The 21,087-nt window shown below is 34.8% G+C and overlaps 13 protein-coding genes across 13 annotated transcripts; 7 read left to right on the top strand and 6 right to left on the bottom strand.

Moving 5' to 3' along the window:
• Window positions 1-1,308: 1,308 nt before the first annotated feature.
• SEN2 (tRNA splicing endonuclease subunit SEN2) lies at window positions 1,309-2,370 on the top strand (the record flags this gene model as incomplete). The annotated part of the gene is made up of 1 exon (XM_019183061.1): window positions 1,309-2,370. One exon carries the CDS (start codon window positions 1,309-1,311, stop codon window positions 2,368-2,370), a length of 1,062 nt encoding a protein of 353 aa, XP_019041956.1.
• A 59-nt stretch (window positions 2,371-2,429) lies between these two features.
• LCL2 (Lcl2p) lies at window positions 2,430-2,866 on the bottom strand (the record flags this gene model as incomplete). Its single annotated transcript, XM_019181095.1, has 2 exons — window positions 2,430-2,686; window positions 2,740-2,866. The coding sequence occupies 2 exons, from the start codon at window positions 2,864-2,866 to the stop codon at window positions 2,430-2,432; spliced, it is 384 nt and encodes a 127-aa protein (XP_019041957.1).
• Window positions 2,867-3,135: 269 nt separating this feature from the next.
• CDC45 (DNA replication initiation factor CDC45) lies at window positions 3,136-5,034 on the top strand (the record flags this gene model as incomplete). The annotated part of the gene is made up of 1 exon (XM_019181296.1): window positions 3,136-5,034. The coding sequence occupies one exon, from the start codon at window positions 3,136-3,138 to the stop codon at window positions 5,032-5,034; it is 1,899 nt and encodes a 632-aa protein (XP_019041958.1).
• Window positions 5,035-5,283: 249 nt separating this feature from the next.
• On the bottom strand, window positions 5,284-5,655 carry WICANDRAFT_76915 (uncharacterized protein; the record flags this gene model as incomplete). The annotated part of the gene is made up of 1 exon (XM_019184466.1): window positions 5,284-5,655. One exon carries the CDS (start codon window positions 5,653-5,655, stop codon window positions 5,284-5,286), a length of 372 nt encoding a protein of 123 aa, XP_019041959.1.
• Window positions 5,656-6,175: 520 nt separating this feature from the next.
• On the bottom strand, window positions 6,176-6,610 carry WICANDRAFT_76916 (uncharacterized protein; the record flags this gene model as incomplete). Its single annotated transcript, XM_019184467.1, has 2 exons — window positions 6,176-6,373; window positions 6,428-6,610. The coding sequence occupies 2 exons, from the start codon at window positions 6,608-6,610 to the stop codon at window positions 6,176-6,178; spliced, it is 381 nt and encodes a 126-aa protein (XP_019041960.1).
• An 885-nt stretch (window positions 6,611-7,495) lies between these two features.
• On the top strand, window positions 7,496-8,287 carry WICANDRAFT_88531 (uncharacterized protein; the record flags this gene model as incomplete). Its single annotated transcript, XM_019186163.1, has 1 exon — window positions 7,496-8,287. The coding sequence occupies one exon, from the start codon at window positions 7,499-7,501 to the stop codon at window positions 8,234-8,236; it is 738 nt and encodes a 245-aa protein (XP_019041961.1). The 3' UTR covers window positions 8,237-8,287.
• A 237-nt stretch (window positions 8,288-8,524) lies between these two features.
• SAC6 (fimbrin) lies at window positions 8,525-10,482 on the top strand (the record flags this gene model as incomplete). The annotated part of the gene is made up of 2 exons (XM_019184468.1): window positions 8,525-8,545; window positions 8,617-10,482. The coding sequence occupies 2 exons, from the start codon at window positions 8,525-8,527 to the stop codon at window positions 10,480-10,482; spliced, it is 1,887 nt and encodes a 628-aa protein (XP_019041962.1).
• Window positions 10,483-10,627: 145 nt separating this feature from the next.
• ERG27 (3-keto-steroid reductase) lies at window positions 10,628-11,719 on the bottom strand (the record flags this gene model as incomplete). Its single annotated transcript, XM_019185428.1, has 2 exons — window positions 10,628-11,624; window positions 11,676-11,719. 2 exons carry the CDS (start codon window positions 11,717-11,719, stop codon window positions 10,628-10,630), a joined length of 1,041 nt encoding a protein of 346 aa, XP_019041963.1.
• Window positions 11,720-12,139: 420 nt separating this feature from the next.
• WICANDRAFT_76920 (uncharacterized protein) lies at window positions 12,140-12,921 on the top strand (the record flags this gene model as incomplete). The annotated part of the gene is made up of 3 exons (XM_019184469.1): window positions 12,140-12,250; window positions 12,294-12,866; window positions 12,916-12,921. 3 exons carry the CDS (start codon window positions 12,140-12,142, stop codon window positions 12,919-12,921), a joined length of 690 nt encoding a protein of 229 aa, XP_019041964.1.
• A 13-nt stretch (window positions 12,922-12,934) lies between these two features.
• On the bottom strand, window positions 12,935-14,635 carry REX3 (RNA exonuclease; the record flags this gene model as incomplete). Its single annotated transcript, XM_019186164.1, has 1 exon — window positions 12,935-14,635. A coding segment is annotated over exon 1 (1,189 nt), but the record flags the coding sequence as incomplete, so codon positions are not given.
• A 385-nt stretch (window positions 14,636-15,020) lies between these two features.
• APN2 (DNA-(apurinic or apyrimidinic site) lyase APN2) lies at window positions 15,021-16,670 on the bottom strand (the record flags this gene model as incomplete). Its single annotated transcript, XM_019181390.1, has 2 exons — window positions 15,021-15,268; window positions 15,386-16,670. The coding sequence occupies 2 exons, from the start codon at window positions 16,668-16,670 to the stop codon at window positions 15,021-15,023; spliced, it is 1,533 nt and encodes a 510-aa protein (XP_019041966.1).
• A 1,966-nt stretch (window positions 16,671-18,636) lies between these two features.
• Window positions 18,637-19,214, top strand: PEA2 (Pea2p). Its single transcript, XM_019186681.1, has one exon. It carries the CDS (start codon window positions 18,646-18,648, stop codon window positions 19,075-19,077), a length of 432 nt encoding a protein of 143 aa, XP_019041967.1. The 5' UTR covers window positions 18,637-18,645; the 3' UTR covers window positions 19,078-19,214.
• An 83-nt stretch (window positions 19,215-19,297) lies between these two features.
• CCT2 (chaperonin-containing T-complex subunit CCT2) lies at window positions 19,298-20,987 on the top strand (the record flags this gene model as incomplete). The annotated part of the gene is made up of 2 exons (XM_019185429.1): window positions 19,298-19,362; window positions 19,418-20,987. 2 exons carry the CDS (start codon window positions 19,298-19,300, stop codon window positions 20,985-20,987), a joined length of 1,635 nt encoding a protein of 544 aa, XP_019041968.1.
• Between the last annotated feature and the right edge of the window lie 100 nt (window positions 20,988-21,087).

The following is a 21,087-nucleotide window of genomic DNA, read 5'->3' on the forward strand; positions in this document are numbered from 1 at the left end:
ATATTCAATTCTCTATAGGAAACGAGTTTTGTAGTCAGTTTTTATTTTCAGTTGAGTTTTACAAAATTTTAACTAGATGAGTTTACAGAGTAGTATGTCGTCAAAACTTTTCAAATTTTATATTATAAATAAAAAAAATATATTTAGTCAGGCAGTTAGCATTTTATCATTATTTACCATCATCATGGGTTCAAACCTGAGCTCTGATTTTAGGGTGAGTTTTAGTGGGTATTCCTCAACAAGAGGCGAGTCCCACACTGTTCCGTGGTGGAGAATAGGTTTCTCAGTTGGCTGAGAAGGATATTATAAGGAAGCCTGAATTCCAACATAGCGAGAAGCCTACAATCCAAGCGGTTCGTGCGTAATTGCATTCCTCATCCAAGTTCATCAAATACATCAACTAAAAAAAAAAAAAAAAAATAGACTCTTCTAAGCATTTAAATGGAAATTAGATGATATTTAAAGCAGGCTTACTATGATGTTTTGATGGAAATGTTAAGATTTATCATTTACACTTATTTAGTCACGTGATCATTTTCAGAAATGATACATCTTTGGATATATAAGGCATGGAGCAGGGAATTATAGTCTAAAATGAGATTATTTCCATGATTAGCTGCCAAAATACCCGAATCTAGTCTTAACTCTTCATCTAGTTAGGTCTAGACATGAGGTAGCTCAATATGATAGATCTCGCTCTTTAGATTGTAAATGGTGCCCTAAGAAAAACTTGGTTTTGGTACCTTTATGGCAATTTCTTCATAAAAAAGGATTCCAAAAGAACGAGTAAAATCAGGATTAATTAATACAATATAAGAAATAATTTAATCATTTTCTGAGTGGAAATTGTCTTTTAAATAGTTTTTTTTATTCAATTGTGACAGGTATCACACATTTCTCGACTTTTGGACCAAGCTTTTTCAAATCACCACGAAAAAAAAAGGTATAAAAAATTTTCTTGAAACTTTCAAACCCATTCTTGTATTGACTTTGTTGTTCAACATTCCCAGTTCATTTAATTCATTCATCAATTATTCGATGATTGGTATTTAATAAAGTTCAATATAACGGCATTCAAAGCCGGTATCATTTGATAAAATAAAATAGTATGTTTTCTTGAAATTTTGGAAGGAGAGAGATTCATTTAAATAAAACTTTGATGATGATAACAATTTTATGCTCGAAGACGAAAGTCGCTGTGGGCTGATTTCTCATAGACTACAACGGTATCTGACATAGTTTTATTGAATGACTCTTCAAATTCTCACCTATTTTTTTTAGATCCAATTATTAACCTGAATTGAAGAGATGTCAAAAAGCGTTCCTTTGAGTCAATTGCATAAATATTCACTCCCTGTTCATCCCATTGACTTACCAGATCTCATCCCTCATAATCCTATATCATGGGTTTTATGCTTGTTAGCGTACTGGAGATCGTCAACAGTGGTTGCCAAAACAACTATTCACTTCAAAGATGGTGATTTTTTCGTCACAAATGATGAGGATATCAAAACACTATGGAGAGATGGGTTCTTTGGTAAAGGTATTTTCAGTAGAAGTGAAGCTACTTGGCAGGATAGAACTCAAAAACGTTTAGGTTTGGGTGAGTTCAAGAACTTGACCGTTGAAGAAATCACAGCTTTGAGAAGAGAAGAACGTAAAAAGTTCAAGAAGGAACGTTCAAAACTTGAAGCTAAACAAGCCGAACTTAGAAAAGCTGGTATTGTTGATCCATTCATTGAAGAAAGGCTTGGTTTGAAAAATCTCAGAGACAAAGATATCAACATCAATGTCAAAAGAGAGATCGATTTCCGTGAAGAAGACAATGATTTATTGGAAGATGGTAAGCTGAAAAATCTCGAACAACTTCAACTAATGCCTGTTGAAACACTCTTTCTGAAGTTTGCATTGAATGCAGCTGACGTTATTTGTGATGGATCTAATCTATCAGCTCAACAATTGTTCAATAAAATATCTTCACATAGGGCTGATGATCAATTCATTCTCAATTATGTTTCTTATCATCATTACAGATCATTGGGTTGGTGTGTTAGATCAGGTATAAAGTTTGGTACTGATTATCTTTTGTACAAGAGAGGTCCACCATTCCATCATGCTGAGTATGCCACTATAATTCTTCCAAATTACAAAGATGAAGAAGAAAATGAACGTGTTGCTAAAGACTTTATCTGGCTGTCAAGTATTAGCAGAGTTATTGGTGGAGTTCGTAAGAACTTAGTTTTGGTTTTCGTTGATATTCCTTCTCAAGAAGAATTTGATGCTCAACCTGATCTAGAATCATTGTTCAAATTGTACAAGATCAGTGAAGTGTTGTATAGACGTTGGGTTCCAAATAAAAATCGTGATTAAAAACTTGCAAATTGTAAATGTAATATTTAATCTATCATTTATTACTTCATTAAAAACACCTATACCAAACCATTCCATGCTTGCTCTACCCAACCACAGTCTCTTAATCCATCGGTCTTAGCCTTTGGGCCTTTCACTGGATCATCATAAAGTTGCTGTAGACGTTCATCATTTGTAGCTGGCTTCGATATACAGACGAAATTCTGTTTATTTGGTAAAACACATTTCAATTGAGATTTTGGGAACGGACAAGGACAATCTAGTTTTGTTTTCACACATTCTTGAGTATCTGGGCATAAATAGTCACCACATTTGTCTAAAAAACTGGTTAATACTCTATTACTTTGGTAAAATTTTGTGAATACTCACTGTTCAAGAACTCATCTTCATAAGATTGTTTTTGGGCTTGTTGTTGATGTTGACCTCCGAAAAAATTGAAGAATTGGGCATTTGCTTGGAAAGCAAGAAGCAGCGTTATCAAAAATTGAATCACCATTTGCATTTTTGTGTACTATCTTTGTGATTGATCGAATTAAACTGATTTGATTGTTGATTTTTGTTATACGTGGTCAAGAAGATGAAAAAAAGTATGTGAAGTCGGAATGAAATTTTAGTCATGTGACCAAAATTAGGTAGTTTCGAGGGTTTCACGAAATTTTGGATGAAATTTCAATGAAAACATAAGAACGCGTATTGTTTAGCCCAAAACAAAAGCAAAAGAGCATAATAGCAGTATAGATTCATTGGAGTGGACCTCGGTATGAGATGTATATAAGTCGAGGGAACTTTCATAAGGCTTTTGATGAGATCAAAAAGACATCACTGAGCCATTCCACGTGTAAATTGGTTATATTTGTATCTTGTTTGAATATAGATGCTCTTTGTGCTTCCAAGATTTTAACTCATGTGCTCAAGAAAGAATTGATACAATATCAGTTGATACCAATTGTTGGATATACAGAACTTAAGGCACATTATGATAAGTTAGATGATGATATTTCCAATATAATACTGCTTGGATGTGGGTCCATGGTTGATCTAGAAAGTTTCTTTGAAATTGATCCAAATGCATTCATGGATAATGATAGTGGTCTTGATGAAGGTGAGCAAACTTCAAGTAGGAAAATCTATGTCATTGATGGTCATAAACCTTGGAATTTAGATAATGTTTTCGGTTCTCATATAATTACATGTTTAGATGACGGGTTCATTGATAGAGAACTTTCAAAGGAAAAAGAAGCATATGAAACATTGATTAGTTTACAAGGTGATGAAGATGAAGATGAGAATTCTGATAGTGAGAATGAAAGTACAGATGAGGATGAAGATGAAGACAACCATGAGATATCAGAGGATGAAGATGCAGATGGTAATGTTAGTGATAGTTCAGAATCAAGAAAGAGAAAACATAAGGCCGAACATAAAGCCAAAAAGAAGAAGATAAAGCATAATGAGCAAATACTGGAAGATTACTATTCAACAGGTACCACAATTTCAGTTTCAGTTTCTTTACAAGTTTATACTCTTTTATCAGAGATTGGTGAAACAAATACTGAAAATTTATGGTTAACAATCATTGGAACAATTTCATTAGATAGTCAATATCCAGAAGTTTATCGTTCCACATTCAAATCATTGAAAAGTGAAGTGACAAGATTGAATCCAACAACCTTAAACAATACCAAAAATGCAGATTCTTTAAGTTTATCAATTGATACAGATTATTATTTATTTTTACTTCGACATTGGACCCTTTATGATAGTTTTTTCTATTCTAATTATGTCAATGCCAAATTATCAATATGGCAAGAAGAGGGCCGGAAGAAATTGCACAAGATGTTTGCCCGTATGGGTATATCATTACAAGATACCAAACAACATTGGTTATACATGGATAGTACAATAAAGAAGAACCTTAATGTTACATTCAATAGAGTCCTAGGATATTATGGATTAGAAGATTTGATAAGGGAAGGGTTTTTAAGAACTTTTGGGTTTAGAGGATCTATTTCTGCAAGTGAATGTGTTGAATCCATAGCTGCATTGTTAGAACATGATAAAAGTGCTGTTGAATATTCAGAAGATGAAGATATTAATGAATTGATTTCCAAGAAAGAGAAAGTTTGGATCAGTAATTTCTGGTCAAGTTGGGATGCTTTAGATAATAATGTGGAGTTAATTACCAAAGGTCTTGAATATGCTAAAGATTATCAAAAGATTATTTTCAATACGGGTATGGCAATTTTGGAAAAGAGAATGTTGAAAAATTTAAAGATCTATAGATTAGTGGTTTTAAAAGATGGTCCAGATATTGAATATTTTAAAAATCCATTGATTTTAACAAGATTAGGGAACTGGATTTTGGAAAGTTGTGCAGAATTTGATAGAAATTTATTACCGTTAGTTCTTGCAGCATTGGATGAGAAAACAGATACATATTTAGTCATTGGGCTAGCACCTCGTTATCCAAGAGGTCGTAAAAATTTAGAAGATTTGAATCAAAGTACAACAATGTTGAACACATTTAGCATAGCATTTCAACAGGTTGCAAATAATACTGGAGCTAAAGTTAGAATTGATAGTTTTGAAAGTTCAATTATTGAGATTAGAAAGGAAGATTTAGCACCATTTTTGGAAAGACTAACATTGAGTGGTCTTGTTTAATAAATGTCATTAATAGAGATCTTTTTGTAGTCCTATTCATAGATTCATCATTTGACAGGCTTGAAGATCTTTGATTCCGGTTTCCAGATTTAGATCAGCGAGCCATATAGGAATAGCATTTTGAAGAGTTTACAATCAATTATCAATGTCCAACAATCTACATGCTTTTTTTTTGTACTCCTCAAGAATATCTATTAACTTTTTTTAATGAATGTGCTCTATATGTAATTATAACCTCTCAAAGGCAACTTAGATTTGACCGAAATGTTTTTTACCAACGTAGTAGTTGTAACTGTAAGCGTTTTCATCACCTTCAACAGTGAAAGTAATGGTGGCACCTTTTTTGAAGTATAAGAAATCACCTGGTTTTGGGTAGACAGTGGTACCTTCTTCATCAGTAACAATGAATTTACCTTCAACTTCTAAAACAATTTTGAATTCATCATAAGTATATGTGTAAACTAATGGTTCACCTGGAATAACTTTGTAGAAACCAGCAGTCATTTGATCTTCTTTTTCTGGAACATCACTTGAAATGAAATCACCTAAGAATGAGTTTGGAGCAATTTTTGGTGGTAAAACGTCGTAAGCTTCAGCTTTTGGTTTGAAAATTAAAGGCATTTTTGAAATTTGTTTGTTGTAATGAATCTAGAATGAATAGATGATAGAGAAAGAAAGAGTTTAGCATTTAGGAAAAAGAGGTACTTTCAACATCCTTAAATACTTTTTCCTGTCCAGATGAACTAGAGTTTTGGAGGTGAGTATAATTGAATTGTTTGGTGTTGGTGATAATGGTTGGCTAACCCGATTAGGATAAAAAATCCAGCGATGAGATGGACAACTCCAATTTAGGCCCTTCGTGGTAATTGAAAACGTATCCAACAATCAACGAGCGATTGGCTGTGGAGTAATCAGCTTGGAAATATCCTGGATACAGAGAATTGTGCCTTTTCGATCTTAAAGTTGATGGTTTAACCGTTTCCACGGGATTGGACTTCCATCTTTCATAGTGTTGTTAAATCCATACAAATTTGATGGAATATCTCGATTCTCGATAAAGAACGAATAATCCTTTACATCAACTACATTTTGGGCTTCGTTTGGAGTTACAACTTCATTCAATACTATACACTTCTCGCCTTTAAGCAGAATCTGGTTTACGTTGAGCTGTGAAGAAGTTTTTAGCATAACTTCCCTCAGGTCCAACAACTTCAAATTTTATGGTTACGCCTTTCTTGAAATAGAAAATGTCACCTTCTTTAGCATCAATCTTTTGTCCAGCCTCATCAGAAACATAGAAATGGTCAGCTTTAACTGCTAGTACAACCTTCATTTCATCCTGTGCTCAATTGTTAGAGTTAATCAAGAGATCAACCTGGATAACTTTACTCACATATTCATATTCATATTCTAAAGGTTCACCAACTGATTGTTGATAAAACCCACATGTCATCTGCTGTCCCTCTGGAGCATCTGATGTGAAGAAATCTCCCACAAATGTGTTGTTTCCTGGTGATGGAATTGGTGCTTGTTTGACAAGGAATCCTTCAGTAGCTGGTGTGTGCTTCAATGGCATGGTGATAAGAGATATTATTTATTTTTTCTTGATCAATCGAATTAGTTGATCAGAAAGAGATCAAGAATTTCCAAAGATGAACTCATTGACATGTCATCGAGTTTAAATACTTGAGCTAGTGTATGAAGGCCAGCTATTTAAAGGAAATGCGCTGGAGTTGAATAGGCGTATCAATTCGTTTATAAGTGGTCCAGCATATCTAATTTGAAAGTTGGAATTTGAAGGGTTTTTGGAAATCGTTTAAGTTTTTACAAGACAGATACGCTCCAGGAACAGAACAGGAACAGAGGAGGTATTGGAAATTGATAAACATTGGTGTTTCATAGCCATCAGAGACTTCCTGAACTCTAGTAGGAACTAGATGTTGGAAAGAATTGAAAGATGAATATGTCTGTATAACGGTTCTCAGATGTCAATGTCAATGCCAATGTCAATGCACGAGGGCTGACTTACGTGTATGGCTTCACACCTACTAAAGTGTACACGATGTACCATTCTTGAGTCCTTCAAGACGAACTTTAGTAAAGAAGCATAATCGTTCTATCATTTGGGCCTGGCGCGACCCATCTGAATCTAGTAACTAAACAGATAAGAGTGATGCTCTAGAATCCAGACCATTACACATGAAAATGAGCTTGATTTGAGTACTCTATAGATCATTGGGTTAACCCATACTATTTTTTCAAGAAAGAGTACGAATAAATCGTGATTTAATGGTCTTTTCTGACGTTCCATACAATAGTATTATCCGACTAGCTATTGTCACGTGAAAGTCACGAGTTTACCCTCGAAATACCTTTTATTTGTGCCTGTGTTTTGATTTTGTCCTCAAATCTATAAACAACATTCAAACACGTTGATAAAGTCAAGCTATACAGAAGAACTAAAATGCCTAAAAGATCAGGTGCTGATGTTAAGAGACAGTTGTTTAAAGGCCTTGGGAGTCGAAGATCGAATCTGGATTCTGCCACTTCAAACTTGTTATCAAGAACACTTCGGAAGAATTCAGATAAATATTTGAACAAGTCCAATAATGAACCTGGTGAACGTGAATTTGTTATCCATAAATCAACTAAACCAGAAGATTATGAAATATTCAGTACCAGTCATCCAATTAGAGAGTCAAAATTACAAGCTCTAGAACAATCTGAACAAGCTTTCAATGAAGTTTTCCATGCAGGTTTTGATGATTCAGGATCAGAAGATGAAGAACCAGATGTTTCAGCTATAGCTAGCCCCTCAGTAATGAATGAAGATGACATATTGATTTCAGTGCCCGGTTATTCCAAAGAGGAACTTACAGCTAGTAAAAGATTGAACATAAATGATAGAAGAAACGTGAGATTATCAAAAGTTAGTCCCTTGGAAAGGGTTTTCTCATCTACAGATTTCTTGAAGGAATCACCACCAGATAAAGTTAGAGAATATGACTTGATAAACCAGGAGTTCAATGAACATTTAGAAGCTTTGAAAGAGCATAGAGATAGCTTAAAACTGCTATCCGAAGGGTTCAGAGCCAATGAACCTGCAGATCTCCAACATTTCAGAGAGTTGATTTCCAGATTTGATGAGGACTCTTGGATGTACCTCCACAACCCAAACACCACCACCAACACCACCAACTGAATAACGAATTTATGAACCCTTTTTTAATTTAATTTTAACGATGTTTCCAATTTCTTCACAGTAGTGGCCCGTTACCGATTTAGGGCTGTTCGATCGTTTCAAAAAACTGACACACTCCTTTTCTTTTCAATCAGTCTGCCACCAGCCTCGGAAGCGCCCAAAACAAGCTCATATATCAACGAAGGTTGGCAACTCAGTCAATTAGCAAATCAATTGGAACATCAATTCAAACAGGAAGAGGATAGAAAAGAAAGAGCGTTGTTATTGTTGTTGATAATCCAATAAAAGATGAATATCGTGAAACTACAAGTGAGTATAGACAAAAGGTTTATATCCAGCAACCATCAAGCGGAAAGAAGTACTAACCCAATATCAACCAGAGAAAATTTCCAGTCCTTACCCAAGAGGATCTATTCAACGTCATTGAACAATTCAGAGCTCTTGATGTTGAAGATAAAGGTTATGCTGAAAAACAAGCTGTTATCGAAAAAATTTCAGATTCAGGAGAAGGTTCATATGATGATGTTCGTCAAACTTTGAAACAAGTTAGTGTTGATTCTTCAGGTCGTGTTGAATTGGATGATTATGTTGAATTAGTTGCAAAACTAAGAGAGAATAAAACCGCACCAAAATCTGCCCAATCTTCAGCTATTCAACATAAAGGTACTGGGGCAAAAGCCTCAATTATCGTTGGTGGTTCAACTTCAGGTTCAACTCATACCATTAATGAAGAAGAAAAATCAGAATTTACCAAACATATCAATAGTGTATTGGCTGGTGATGCCGATGTTGGTGATAGAATACCTATTCCTGCTGATACTTTCCAAATCTTTGATGAATGTAGAGATGGGTTAATTTTATCAAAATTGATTAATGATTCAGTTCCTGATACAATTGATACAAGAGTTTTGAATTTCCCTAAAAAGGGGAAAGCTTTGAACAATTTCACCATTTCTGAAAATGCAAATATCGTTATCAATTCTGCTAAAGCTATTGGTTGTGTTGTTGTCAATGTTCATGCTGAAGATTTTATAGAAGGTAAAGAACATTTGATTTTAGGTTTAATTTGGCAAATTATTAGAAAAGGTTTGTTGAACAAGATTGATATCAAATTACATCCAGAACTATATCGTTTATTAGAAGAAGATGAAACTTTAGAACAATTTTTAAGATTACCACCTGAACAAATCTTGTTACGTTGGTTCAATTATCATTTGAAAGCTGCTAACTGGAATAGAAGAGTTACAAACTTTTCTAAAGATGTTGCCGATGGTGAAAACTATACAGTGTTGTTAAACCAATTAGATCCTCAATTATGTTCATTACAACCATTACAAACTCAAGATTTATTAACTAGAGCTGAACAAGTTTTATCAAATGCTAAAAAATTAGATGCTAGAAAATATTTAACTCCATCTGCTTTAGTTGCTGGTAATCCAAAATTGAATTTAGCCTTTGTTGCTCATTTATTCAATACACACCCAGGTTTAGATCCAGTCGAAGAAGCTGAAAAACCAGAAATTGAAGAATTTGATGCTGAAGGTGAAAGAGAAGCTAGAGTTTTCACATTATGGTTGAATTCATTAGATGTCCAACCACCAGTTGTTAGTTTATTTGAAGATTTGAAAGATGGTACAATCTTGTTGCAAGCTTTTGAAAAAGTTTTACCAGGTTCTGTTAGTCCAAAACATATCAATAAAAGACCAAGTTCTGGTGCAGATATATCAAGATTCAAAGCTTTAGAGAATACAAATTATGCAGTTGAGACCGGTAAGGCTAATCATTTCTCATTAGTTGGTATTGAAGGTTCAGATATTGTGGATGGTAACAAATTATTAACTTTAGGTCTTGTATGGCAAATAATGCGTCGTAATATCGTTTTAACGTTGAAATCATTATCAGCTAATGGTCGTGAATTATCAGATTCAGATATTTTGAAATGGGCTAAAGAAAAAGTTGCTAAAGGTGGTAAATCAACTACTGTTAGATCATTTTCAGATCCATCCATTGCTAATGGTGTTTTCTTGCTAGATGTTTTAAACGGTTTAAAACCTGGTTATGTTGATTATGATTTGGTTACTCCAGGTCACTCTGAAGAAGATAGATATGCTAATGCCAGATTGGCTATTTCAATTGCAAGAAAATTGGGAGCTTTGATTTGGTTAGTTCCAGAAGATATCAACGAAGTTCGTTCAAGACTTATCTACACTTTTGTTGGTTCATTGATGGCTATTGAACATTTATAAAATGATATTTAAGGGTTAATCAACTCCCATGGATGTACTATATTCTTTCCTTTTCTGGTTCTCCATTTTTTTTATTATAATACAGTGTTTTTGGTTTTCTTCATGGGAACTTGATTATATTTTATATGAACAATTTTTTTTTCTTCTAAGGCTGTCTAGAATTTGTAATTTGATCTTTTAACTTCTCATCCCATTCTTTTGTCAAAGTATCTAGGTAATCCAAAACATCTTGTGCGCCAGTTGGATCAACATCTTGAATTTTAATATATTCACTTCCATCTCTATAACAAGCTGATCCATATTTAACATCCTGTCTTTCAAAATTTGAGTTTGCTAAAGTTGCTGCATATACTGGTGCATTTGCAGCTGTATAACCTGATATATTGACCCATGGTGACCCTAAAAATCTTGCAACGTAGAAAATAAATAACATACCATAATAGGTGAAAACGTTTAAAAACTTGAAAAATGATAAACTAGTGAAAATACCTGGTTGAATCAAATATTGTGTGATTCCTAAATCTCTCATTTTCTTGAAAGTGGCTATATGAAGTAAATCAATCGATCTTTTGGAACCTTCATAAGACGCATCACTTTTCAATAATTGTAAATCATCAAATGATAAATATTTACTATGTGACATGATACTTGAAACCCAAACGATTCTAGCTTTAGCCTTTTGTAATAATGGTAATATTTTATGAATTAAATAATAAGGACCAAAGACATTACATTGGAAAACTAATCCCATTCCATCTTTTGATTTCACTCCAACTCTTTGAATCTTGTAATGTGGATCAGTGGCACCAGCGATTGGGTCACGTATTAGTTCTTTAGCAGCACCAACCCAATCTATACCATCATAAACACCTTGTGCAGAATTTGCAAAGAAATAATCAATTGCCTTATATCTTTGATTTAAATCATATGCTGCACTGAGAATGGAAACCATATCGGTAAAGTCCACCAATAGGTAGTCAAAATCCACTATACCTGCTCTTTCCGATTTCTTTACGAATTCATTTATGCTATCAATAACTTCACGAGCTCTTGGAAGAGTTCTGGATGTGACAATTATGGTGAGCCTTGTTTCTGAAGGTTGTGCTTCAATTAATCTGTAGGCGATGTTTAAACCAAGGTTACTTTGATGGGTGTTAGTTGAAACGAATAGTTAGTTAAAGAATGAAACTCACCTATTGGTACCTGTGATTAAGGCTACTTTTCTTTCTGGTGCCATATTGTTGGAATATAGAAGTTGTAATGACAGATGTACAGCTTTAATTTGTTCAATGGATGAAGTTTTGAAGTTCAGTTCTTTAATTTTTTATGTCGTTTAAGAAGGTGTCTTTTTTGAAGATCATTAACGAAAATTTGGAGGAAACACAGCGAACACGGGAAAACAGAAAGGCGTAAGCTTATAAAATTTTATTACTGACTTAAGTTAATGATCAAATCAAGTTTTCTACTAGTTTACCCAACTTTATACCAAACTTTCAATGGTTTATAGCTTTCCTTTCGAAATGGTTGTCCTGGTAACCAAGAATATTGGTAACAACACTACTGTCACGTGTATTCTGCCAAATGTATAAACAAAAAATCAAAACAAAACTTCAAAAGTTCAAACAACAAAACCGTTGCCAACTGCTCAACACCCACAATGTCACAAACTTTGAAAGCATCTCCACTCAAAGAGTCAAATAGACTGAGTCTCTACCCGAAGCTTGATTTCGAAGCACCAAGTCCACTTCGACCATCATCACCAACAAAAGTAAGTTGACTTTGATTATCCCTTCAACGCATTGACTAACCAGCCTATACAACAGCCAGATAAAATTCAACAGGCTCCAGATGCTTTAGGTAAACCTCCTTCCAGGCTATCTCCATTCAAGGGGGCTAGGGCCAATATGACATCCTCAGAAATCTTTGCAACAACACCCAAAAGAATCTTCAACTCCAAAACACAAAGTGTTGACAGACATGGGTTTGGTAAACTTGTCGGAGACCCTTTTGGCGGGAATACTGAAACAAATGAAATAACCTTTGGTACTTTGAAGAGGTTGGCCCCAAGTAACATGAACTCAAAGCTTCGTACACCTTCAAGAATGGTTAAAGGTAGAACCAGAACTTTACCAAATTCAGAACAACCATCCAGAACTGGAAGACCCTCATTGAATATAAATGGGAAAGATGTCAACACCAACTTGTTTGGGAAATTCAATTCACAAAATGAAATCAAACCATGTTTGAAAATGAAAGGATCCTCTCCTGAGAAACCGAAAGATCAAAATAATGACTCTGATAATGATCTGACAACCTCATTAAACACCATGAAGAATGCAGAAAATGCCAAAAGTGTCAAGGCATTCTTACAGAGTGGTGATGATGTAGAGATGACACAACCTAGAAAGAGAAGAGCTGTTACTTTTACTTCAGAACTGAATAAAATTGATGAATCACCTGGAAAAGATGAAGATCTTCAAAAGATGTTGAAAATGGTTTTAGAGAACCAAAGAGTTATAATGAATAAATTGAATCAGATAGAAGAACGTTTGTCTTGAGAGCTACTTTAACTATTTTCAATGATGTTTCATTTATGTACAAATGTGGTATTTGACAATATCCATAGCTGCCAAAGAATCTTCTTCCGAACTATGCTCCCCAGTCTGAATTTTTCTATCGAGGTATTGGAATGATAAGTCTTTCAAGCTGAATTTCTTGGTCAAAGATTTTGGGTATAAAATGGCAGTATCAACAACCTTGTGATGGATTAATCTAAGAACATTCAAGTCATTCTCAAGACCATGTCCAATAATAATTGTATTTTCATCAATGATGGTACCAAGAATAACATCAAATACATTGTCCAATGTCATTGCAGTTTGAGGAATCTCATCAACACCACTCCATTTTGTATTGAGATCAATAACTTTCCCAGATGGCTTGACAATTTCATCAAATAATACTGAACTTGTGAAGAAATCCATGATTGTGACTCTAATAACCTCCATACCTTTTGTAGTATAACCCATTTCACAATCCATCCCTATGATTTGTTGCTTCACTTTAGTAGCTTTTGGTGTTTCTCTAAAAGGTATAAATTGATGTAAATCATATGGATCTGAAGCTTTGAAAACATGTCCCGTTGCAGTTTTGCAACCTTGCGATACACCAACGACTTCAGAACAACATTCCCATTCCGCGCTTCTTTCACTACCATTCACAATGTATCTTTTTTTACGATCATGATACAAACATTCAACCTTATCGTCAATCTGGGTAATGTAAAATTGTTCTGAACAGTGATCACATTTTCTCTTATTACGGTCATCAATCTTTTCAACGTATTCAGTTGGGATTTTTGTAACATATTGGTTTCTCTCAAGCACATGGATAGGATGGATTAATTTCTTGACCGCCTCATAACTTTCACTAGGGCTTAATTTCTTCTTTTCAACTTTTGATGCAGGTGTAGTATTATTAGAGGCGTTCTTGATCAGTATTTTGATATTGGCCCCATATGTAGTCTTGGTGGAATTAACAGCAATATTGTACTCTTGTTCAACCGCTTTAGTCTTTGGTAATGGTATATTATGCTTCTGATATGCTGCTATCAAAGCGTTGATGTACTTGATACGCTGCTGTATAGACGCTGGAGCACCAACTCCTGGCAATGTCTTTGGAGTCCACATGGTTAGATCCCTTCCAGCAACTGGGTTTATGATATTAACAGCAGCATCATTGACAGCATTTGAGACTTTGAGCTTCTTTGTTGCAACACCTTCCAGCTTTGAAGATTCTGTAGATATTGGCCTTTTGGAACCATGACTAAAGATGCAGTTTGGTAGTTTGCAGTGGTCCAGCTTGGGGCACTTTATGGAGGAGAAGTAGCCTGTGGATGATTTGAACATCCTTGTGAAATTTTTCATGGGACTGAATGCTGCGTGAGTGTCAAAAGACTTGATGATGGGTTAGATTCTGATTTGACTTTTTTTTGGTGAACCTTTACATTTTTTTTTGTATCACAAAAAATTTGAAGTCATCACCATTAAACAGCATTTTGAAAACATTTGAACTAAAGATGGAAGACGAGGGAATTTGGAGCTTTTATGAGCTTGAACTGTATGTTATTATTGTGTCTAGCTCGGTATCAACATGCACTAATCGTTGAGAAGAACAGTGGATCCTCAATATAAAAATGAGGACAACATCAAAAACATTGAAGTTGATACTGTAACGTGGAAAACTTACATTCTCCAGGCTTTGAAGCAGTTACACGGTGTCTTTGGAAGCTCAATAGATGTGGATATTGTGGAAACGAAAGGGAAGAAGGCCATTGCTAAGGTTCAAAAAGAAGATGCTTTAACATTTACATCATCTATAACAGCATTCATAACGGACTTATCAATATTCGGTTATCAACATATTAAAGCACACATTTCATACAAGCAATTAGATATAAGGTCTGCCAAACTACAATAGAAATAGAACTAATGCATATTATTACAATTATGGATTTAATATAAAATACAGATTGTTATTCACTTCCATTGAAAATAACCACAGGTGAACTCTTTTTCACCATCCTTTGTATTTGAATGCCCTCTAGACCTCTTACAAGTCCAAAACTTCTTTCCTTTATTCTCTTTTGTCATGGATGTCTTCAAGACACATGGCTCGTTATGCTGACACTTGGGTATCTCCTCTGATACCAGTGAAAATTGACCAGTGGATCCAAGCGTTGCTGATGGTGACTTGTTTTTTGTATCTTCAGTTTGTGGTTTGATTTCTTCAATAACAGTAACATCATCATTTTGTTTGGTGTCCTCATCCTGAGGTTCAGTTTCTTCCGATTTTTGTTTAAAGAAGCTCAAAATTTGATTCTGTCCTTTGATAGGTTTTATACTTGATTTAGCAGTAGTGTTTTGAGATCTCTGTGGCTTCACTGTGTCGACTTTTTGCTTCTTTGATTCAGGAGCAGCCGTATTGACTATAGTGGAAGCATTACGTTTAGCCATATTTGCAAACATCGAATCAATACTTCCCATAGATAACTTGTAAACATATCTAGCCTCTAACCTTGGAAGGGGAACTTTTGAAGCCACGCCTGATATTGAACTGACATCAAAATCTGAATATACTGGACAGTGATCAGACCCCATTAGGAAGGGCCAAATATTGGCACCTTTACAACATTCTGCCAGTCTTTCAGTTGCTAAAATTAAATCAATTCTTGAACCATAATTTCCAGGCCTTGAATTCTTCAAAGTATTCCATACCGTATAAAGACCTTGTTTTCTTCCTTGAGTTTTCCTTACCAAGTCCAGCATTATCCTTGGCTTCTCAAGTTCCATCTCTTGATCAATACTATCAATCAGTAATTCGTTCAAAAGCATTCGCGGCACAGAACGCCTGATAAAGTTTATAGTTTGTTCACTATTCAGATCTTCAAACTTGTCTTGAACCTTGAGTAATTGTCCTTCTCTCAAACGATGGTTAATGCCATCTGCACTATCGATCAAATCTCTGGATACGTTGATATCCCCCATAAGGACAACATGTTTGCCCATCTCTTCCAAGTTCCTTATTCTCGAGAACAATGCTTCCAAAAATTGGATTCTGAAATGTTCTCCTTCTTCAGTCCCCATAGAATTAGCTGGACAATAAACCGAGAGCACAACAGTATTATTTGCAGTCTCAATTACAACACATCTTCCCTCACTGTCAATCTGATGGGCAACATCCTCATCAAGGTTTGGGTACCCACCAATACAATTGTCACTCTGATTATAGGATTTCTTTGTATCATGTGATTTCAAAACACCTGTAAGACCTTCTTCAGCCTTTACCACAGTGAGTGCTGTTTTAACAGCTTCAGGTTCATCCTCTTTTGGAACCCTAACATAAACACCAACTCCAGAGTAACCTTTCTTCAATGATGGAACAGTCAGAAAAGTATTATAACCTTCCAACCTTCCGATATTATTATCAACATCTTTAGCAGCTACTTTGATCTCTTGTAGTGTGATTATGTCTCCATATAAGGAGTTGAACATGTTTGAAAATTTCCTCAACTTATTCCATGGATGATAGTGGAAAACCGTTCTATAACCATTGATGTTGAACGTGATAAGTCGAATATGACCTTGTTGCTTGGTGGGTATTTGATCAAGGGGGGTCTCAGATTCCATGGCTATAGCTTCATTTTAGAAAATTTACCAACTCTTTGATGTTTAAATGCTTTTTGGCTTTCAATTCAAGATGTTTTCGTCCTGTGTTTTGATTTGAACGAACCACTGTTGACAAATCGCGAAAACGGTTTACAATTCTATTCTACCTAATAGTTGTTAAATGAAATCATTCAACATCCAAAGATCTTCAGCAACCCCAAATTATAATCCATCATTTTCGAACATCCAGTTTTTAAATCTTCGTTTTCCTTTATGTTGGATTTTTCGATCACAACCTACTGGGTTGTATTTTGGAATTTTTGAGTAAAGAGTACTATTTGGCTATTGGTGGTAATGAGAAAAATAACAAACCTGGTCTCTTGAAGCATGACAATTCAGCCTTTTGGGCAGTTAGAACACACCATGTTCAATAACATTATCGAGATCCACACTTTCTTGAATGTTGATGTTAAGTTCCTATTTGAAAGATTGATAGCGGAATAGTGGCCTTCAACAGTAACAGCGTGCGGACCAGCAAGGTCTGGGTGACTTGAAATCCTGAATATAGAGTTCCTGAGCATCGTTTAATGAGACGAGCTCCAGCCCTTCATGATCTTATAATCAGATTAAAGTAATATTCTCAAATTTTTGCTAGATGTAGAACAGAGATTTTTTGGCAGATGCAAAACCTCGAAATCATAAACAAAAAAAACGAAAAAAACAAACAAACGCGTACCAAACTTTAGAAAAGACGTCAACAAGCCACAAAGCTTTCAAGTGCACAGTCGAATCAAGCCAAACAGCCCCAACAAGGTCTCCTGTTGATTCTGCCCTTTTTTCTGCAACAAAATAGCCCCAATAGTTGTGCTGCTAGTGAAGAGTGATCATGTCTGAGAGCGCCATATTGAACCAGGGTATTTCCCTTATATCAAACTCTCCTTTCCAATCAACACTCCCTGAGGAGTTCATTAACAAACCAGAAGAATCTAATTTTGATAGGGCTGTTAAAATTGCCAAAAACTCAAATGGATTCTCTAACATTGATCAATTTTTAGCGTCAAAGAATCATGTTAAAGATTTATACCATAGCGAAATTGGTGCTGCTACCTTAAAAAGAAATGATATACTGAGTGGTCCATTACAGAACGAATTGTCCGATGATGCTGGGTCTAGTCATCTTAAAATCAAGTTATTAACAGAGTACGCCCTAACCCAACTTAACCCTAGTGAAAAATTGATGTCATTGAGTGAAATTCAAACGTTACAAAAGACTCTACAAGAATCAAAATTTACAAAAAAACAACTTGGCTTTGAATTACAAAGCAATTTCAAAATTATCGAATCACTGTTTTCAAACACAACTAGCCAAAACATACAATCGAACTCCATTCAAAAAATTATAGATTCTAACGAGGCTTTGAGCCTGAAGTTTGAAGAAATCACCAAAGATATCGAACGTTCAATTGAAACTTTGTACCACCAATATATTCTTGCATTCTCATTATGTTACTTTGAAAACTTCAACATAGAAATACCGTCAGTTGTTCAGCCCAAGGAAGATAGGGAGACAGATGAACTTTTGTCACATATAGCATCTGTTGCAGTTCAAAGAAATGTCATCTTACCAACACCTATTTCAACTTCACAAGATGATTCAAAAATAGAATGGGCCAAAAGTTGCTTGGATACATTACTTTCTCAAAATGCCATTGTGGGTGACTCTAGAGATGTTAAAACCAAATCCATTGATAACGAGAATGAGATTACTCACTTGAAAACTGCTTTAAAAGATTTACAGTTTGCTCATCAATATTTGACTAGACAGTATGAAGATGAACGTAATTTGAATTCAAGTGTCATGAACACTCATAAAAACAAAAAAGCTGCATTAGAAAAACAACTGGCTGAAAACGCCATAGCATTAGAAAGATCTAACCAAAGATCAATTCTTGTGGAGCATGAAAAGAATGTTTTAGAAAAAACTCTGGATGAGAAAATGAAGGAAATTTATGATTTACAGAAACAAGTTGCCCTATTAAAAATTGACAATCTTGGTTATATTCATACAAATGGTGACTTAAAATCAACAACTTCAAGCCCTGACAAACCATCCTTATCACCAATTTCCCCGGTGACTGGATTGACTGTGACAACAGTTGAAAACAACAATGAAAATTCCAGATCTAAATATTACTCAAATCCAAAGACTCCATTATTGCAACAAAACATCAACACTCATAGAAATGGATCACCTTCGTCACCAAAGTTCAACTCCAGTATATCAGTCCTAAGAAACGAGTTTAAAAAGCTTGTGAATGAAATGCATACCACATATAAATCAGAATTGGAGAAGGAGAAAGTCGAGAGAAAGAGATTGGAACATTTGTTGAAGTTGTATGAAGAAAGAAGTAATGATATTGATCTTTGAGAATTTGGGAAGCAAAAGAAGAAGAAAAAATATGGACTATTATTGGATAAATGAGCGATATTCACTTCATACATTGTACAATTATAAAATTTTATTATAGAGTAACTTACAGACATTGTAGAAAGACTGAGTTTATAAGAGATTATACCGCGAACTTTACCCGGATATGAAGCACCAATTTTTTTTTTGAGCTCTGTAACGCGCTTTTGAAAAACTGAAAATGGCGACAGTGAGATCGATCAAACATCTTGGTGGTATTGGATTGATTGGACAGTTAGAGAAATGGTGAGTGTTTTATATGTTTTCGATCGTGGAATTAGTACTAACAATTGATTCAGAGTGTTCAAATTTACGGTGATCAAGTCACAGAAGAAAGAGCTGAGAATGCTCGTCTTTCAGCATTCGTTGGTGCCATCGCAGTTGGTGATTTGGTTAAATCTACTTTAGGTCCAAAAGGTATGGATAAATTATTACAATCTGCTTCTTCAGATCAAGCATTAGTCACAAATGATGGTGCTACTATCTTAAAATCCATCCCATTAGATAATCCTGCAGCAAAAGTTTTAGTCAACATATCAAAAGTTCAAGATGATGAAGTTGGTGATGGTACAACTTCAGTTACTGTTTTAGCTGCTGAATTATTAAGAGAATCAGAAAAATTAATAGATCAAAGAATTCACCCTCAAACTATCATTGAAGGTTTTAGAATTGCCACACAAGCTGCTCTATCAAGTTTGGAAAAAGCTGCTATAGATAACTCAAAAGATTCTGACAAATTTTACGAAGATTTATTAAGTATTGCAAGAACTACACTTTCATCAAAAATTTTGTCACAAGATAAAGAATATTTTGCTAAATTAGCAGTTGATGCCATTTTACGTTTAAATGGTTCTACAAACTTGGAACATATTCAAATAATAAAGAAAATTGGTGGTAAATTATCAGATTCCTTCCTAGATGAAGGTTTCATTTTGAACAAAAGATTTGGTAACAGTCAACCTAAAAAAATTGAGAATGCTAAAATCTTAATTGCCAATACTTCATTAGATACTGATAAAGTTAAAATCTTTGGTGCTAAATTCAAAGTTGACTCCACTTCAAAATTAGCTGAATTAGAAAAAGCCGAAAAGGAAAAAATGAAGAATAAAATTAACAAAATCACCAAATTTGGTGTCAACTGTTTCATAAATAGACAATTGATTTATGATTACCCAGAACAATTATTCACAGATGCTGGTATTAACTCAATTGAACATGCTGATTTCGAAGGTGTTGAAAGACTAGCTTTAGTTACCGGTGGTGAAGTTGCATCTACTTTTGATAATCCAGAATTAGTTACCTTGGGTACTTGTAAATCTGTTGAAGAAGTTATCATTGGTGAAGATGTCATGACTAAATTCTCAGGATGTGCAGCTGGTCAAGCTTGTACTATTGTTTTGAGAGGTGCTACTGAACAAGTTTTGGATGAAGCTGACCGTTCTTTGCATGATGCTTTATCAGTCTTGTCACAAACTACTAAAGAAACAAGAACCGTTTTAGGTGCCGGTTGTTCAGAAATGATTATGTCAAAAGCTGTTGATACTGCAGCCCAAAACGTTGATGGTAAAAAATCTTTAGCTGTTGAAGCTTTTGCTAGAGCCTTGAGACAATTACCAACTATTTTGGCAGACAATGCTGGTTTCGACTCAAGTGAGTTAATAACTAAACTAAGATCTGCGATCTACAACGGGATGACTACTTCAGGTTTAGATTTGGATAATGGTGTCATCACTGATGTCAGAGAATTGGGTATTGTTGAATCATACAAATTGAAAAAAGCTGTTGTTGGTTCAGCTGCTGAAGCTGCCGAAGTGTTGTTAAGAGTTGACAACATCATCCGTGCTAAACCAAGAACTGCCAACAGAGCTTAATACGTTTAAATAGAGGTTAATGGGTTCTTTTTATTTGAATTTGTAGGAGAAAGTATAATACAGTGTAAAGTTTCGCGAAATGGTTACTGGCACTGGTCCT

This window comes from Wickerhamomyces anomalus (assembly GCF_001661255.1).
Source record: "Wickerhamomyces anomalus NRRL Y-366-8 unplaced genomic scaffold WICANscaffold_1, whole genome shotgun sequence".
Classification (NCBI taxonomy): domain Eukaryota; kingdom Fungi; phylum Ascomycota; class Saccharomycetes; order Phaffomycetales; family Wickerhamomycetaceae; genus Hansenula; species Hansenula anomala.